Here is a 2135-nt window from a genome sequence, read left to right as displayed (position 1 = left end):
TTGCCTTCGATAGGACTTTCCAATTATTATATTATTATACTCAGCCATGCTCTGCCATCTGTTAGCATTGAATGGAGCAAAACAATAGGGATGCCAATTGTGAGTTGATAAATAAACGGAAAATGCTGCCACGTGCCTTCGCCCAATCCGAGGAGCATTTTAAAACGACAGGGTCTTACTGAAAACGCAGGACTCATTGTCTGCAGTCCTAAGACATGTGGCCCTAAGGCTAAACGTCCATACTTCCAGCACAGCCAGCGTTTCCATACTACTTCGGTTGTTTCCCACTCCACACATTTAGCAACGCCGTGAACTCAACCCCTTTATTAAGTCTCATGTTTTCATTTGTACACCACAAAGCTAAAAACACCAAAATAACGAGAGCATCAATTTAATATCTACATTTGCACAACAGGAGTATCAACCACAACTAGGCGTAGTGAAGTTGCCTTATACTCGAGCCCCAAGTCCTCCCATATAGCAACATAATTTCATTTGCCTTCGACAAAATGACCTGTGTTCCCGCATTTATAAACCAGACCTGCCTAAGCTCATCTCTACTTGGACCAAGGTAGCGCGTAGGTGAGAGTGACTTTAATAACATTGACCACCCTTTTCGTTTATGTTGTCTGAGCTGAGGTCATTTTATCCAAATTGTAGTGATATCGACGCGAAGTTACTATTAGCTTTCGATTAATTGACCTGTGTTTTGGCCTTTCTTGACTAGACCTGCCTAAGCTCATCCCTACTTGGATGACTGTAGCATGAAGCTGAAAGTGGCCTTGAAAGTATTGTCGGCCCTTTTCGTTAACATTGCATGAGCCGACATTGCATTACAAAAATTGTATTAACAGTGACGAAAACTTGTCAATTGTCTTCCAATAATTGACCTTCATTTTCCCTTAGGTCATTTTATCCAAATTGTAATTAATTCGACACGGACTTGCTGAGTGATTTTGATTGGTTCACCTGTGTTTTCGCAGTTTTTGACCGAACCTGCCTAATCTCATCTCTACTTGGATGAATATAGCGCGACGTTGAGATTGGCGACTGAACTATTGACAGAGATTTTCGTTAATATTGTCTAAGCTGAGGTCATTTCATGCAAATTGTGAAGGAATCGACGCGGACTCGCCACCTGTGTTTTTGCATTTGGTGGAAAATGGAACGGGTTTTTCAACAACCACCCTTAGATTTAGGAAATTGTCTGCAACAGCAGTAAGCATTTCGATAAACCACATCAAAATTAAAGACAAAACAATTTGGAATAAAATGGCAACTTTATGCTTCGAAATAAATGTGATTTAGAAACTTAAACCTAGAAATAAGCTCCCTTCTTAACCTTTCTTTTTAGCATTCATTCGCTGTCCTCCATTTCCAGCGCCATGGTACAGTCGCTCAGAAGACAGTGACAGTAACAGCGATAAAACTTAAGCCAGTGTTTGTATTAGTGCTGAAGCACTGTGATAGCAATCGGAAGAATTGGCGATTGATGTGCCTGAAATAACTGATTGAGGTAGATGTCAAATTAGGTTCTGATGCTTACCGTTTTTATTGTTTGTGGATTTGCTTCACTTTTTCGTAAAATGACATTATCTTAGAAGTAGAGGACAAAACCTGTACTAGCATCATGATTGTTTTGTCAAAAATTCCTTTTTTCATGATTTCGTAATCTAGTAGCTGGTAATTGCGAAGCGGAGAAGGAGGGGAATGAGGAGGAGGAAAAGAGGGAAAATACACTATTCCTATGCTGAAAAGCACAAAATTATTAAGATTCCTCATTTTCTACTTGTGCACCGCAAATTCGAGGTTCTAAATAACTTTGGCTATTAACATTTGAATGGCAGGTCTTCACAATCCCCGAGCGCACATGAAGCAGAACTTCATTTAGCGTGATCCAACTCAGAAAATTTGATCCGGATGTAAATAGGTTATTGGCGTAAATAAATTCCATTACTGCTTTTAAGTCGCTTTCTTTGGTAGCTTTAGCTAGGAACTCCGGATTATTTGATAAGTGATAAGTAATTTTGATTATTTGGTGAAAAGTTAACATAATAAAGCCCTGTCAGTTAGGATAAATGAACTGAGAAAAAAAATTGGGCCTAACGAGCCCAAAAGAACCAGTCGTATTCAAT

At 39.3% G+C, this 2135-nt stretch overlaps 1 protein-coding gene across 1 annotated transcript in view; it reads right to left on the bottom strand. All coding sequences in view use genetic code 11, as the record gives it.

The window, feature by feature from the left end:
• The window catches only part of EGR_10636 (hypothetical protein), a gene marked incomplete at both ends in the record, with an annotated part of 3185 nt that extends 1132 nt beyond the window's left edge, over positions 1–2053 (bottom strand). Inside the window, 2 exons of the mRNA XM_024499885.1 lie at positions 1132–1286; positions 1871–2053. Coding sequence (XP_024345696.1) covers positions 1132–1286; positions 1871–2053 — 338 coding nt within the window. The remainder of the gene's footprint in view (positions 1–1131; positions 1287–1870) is intronic.
• Positions 2054–2135: the final 82 nt, after the last annotated feature.

This window comes from Echinococcus granulosus (assembly GCF_000524195.1).
Source record: "Echinococcus granulosus chromosome Unknown EG_S00245, whole genome shotgun sequence".
Taxonomy (NCBI): domain Eukaryota; kingdom Metazoa; phylum Platyhelminthes; class Cestoda; order Cyclophyllidea; family Taeniidae; genus Echinococcus; species Echinococcus granulosus.
Note: the sequence above shows the minus strand (reverse complement) of the source record. Positions and strands in the feature narration are given on the sequence as shown.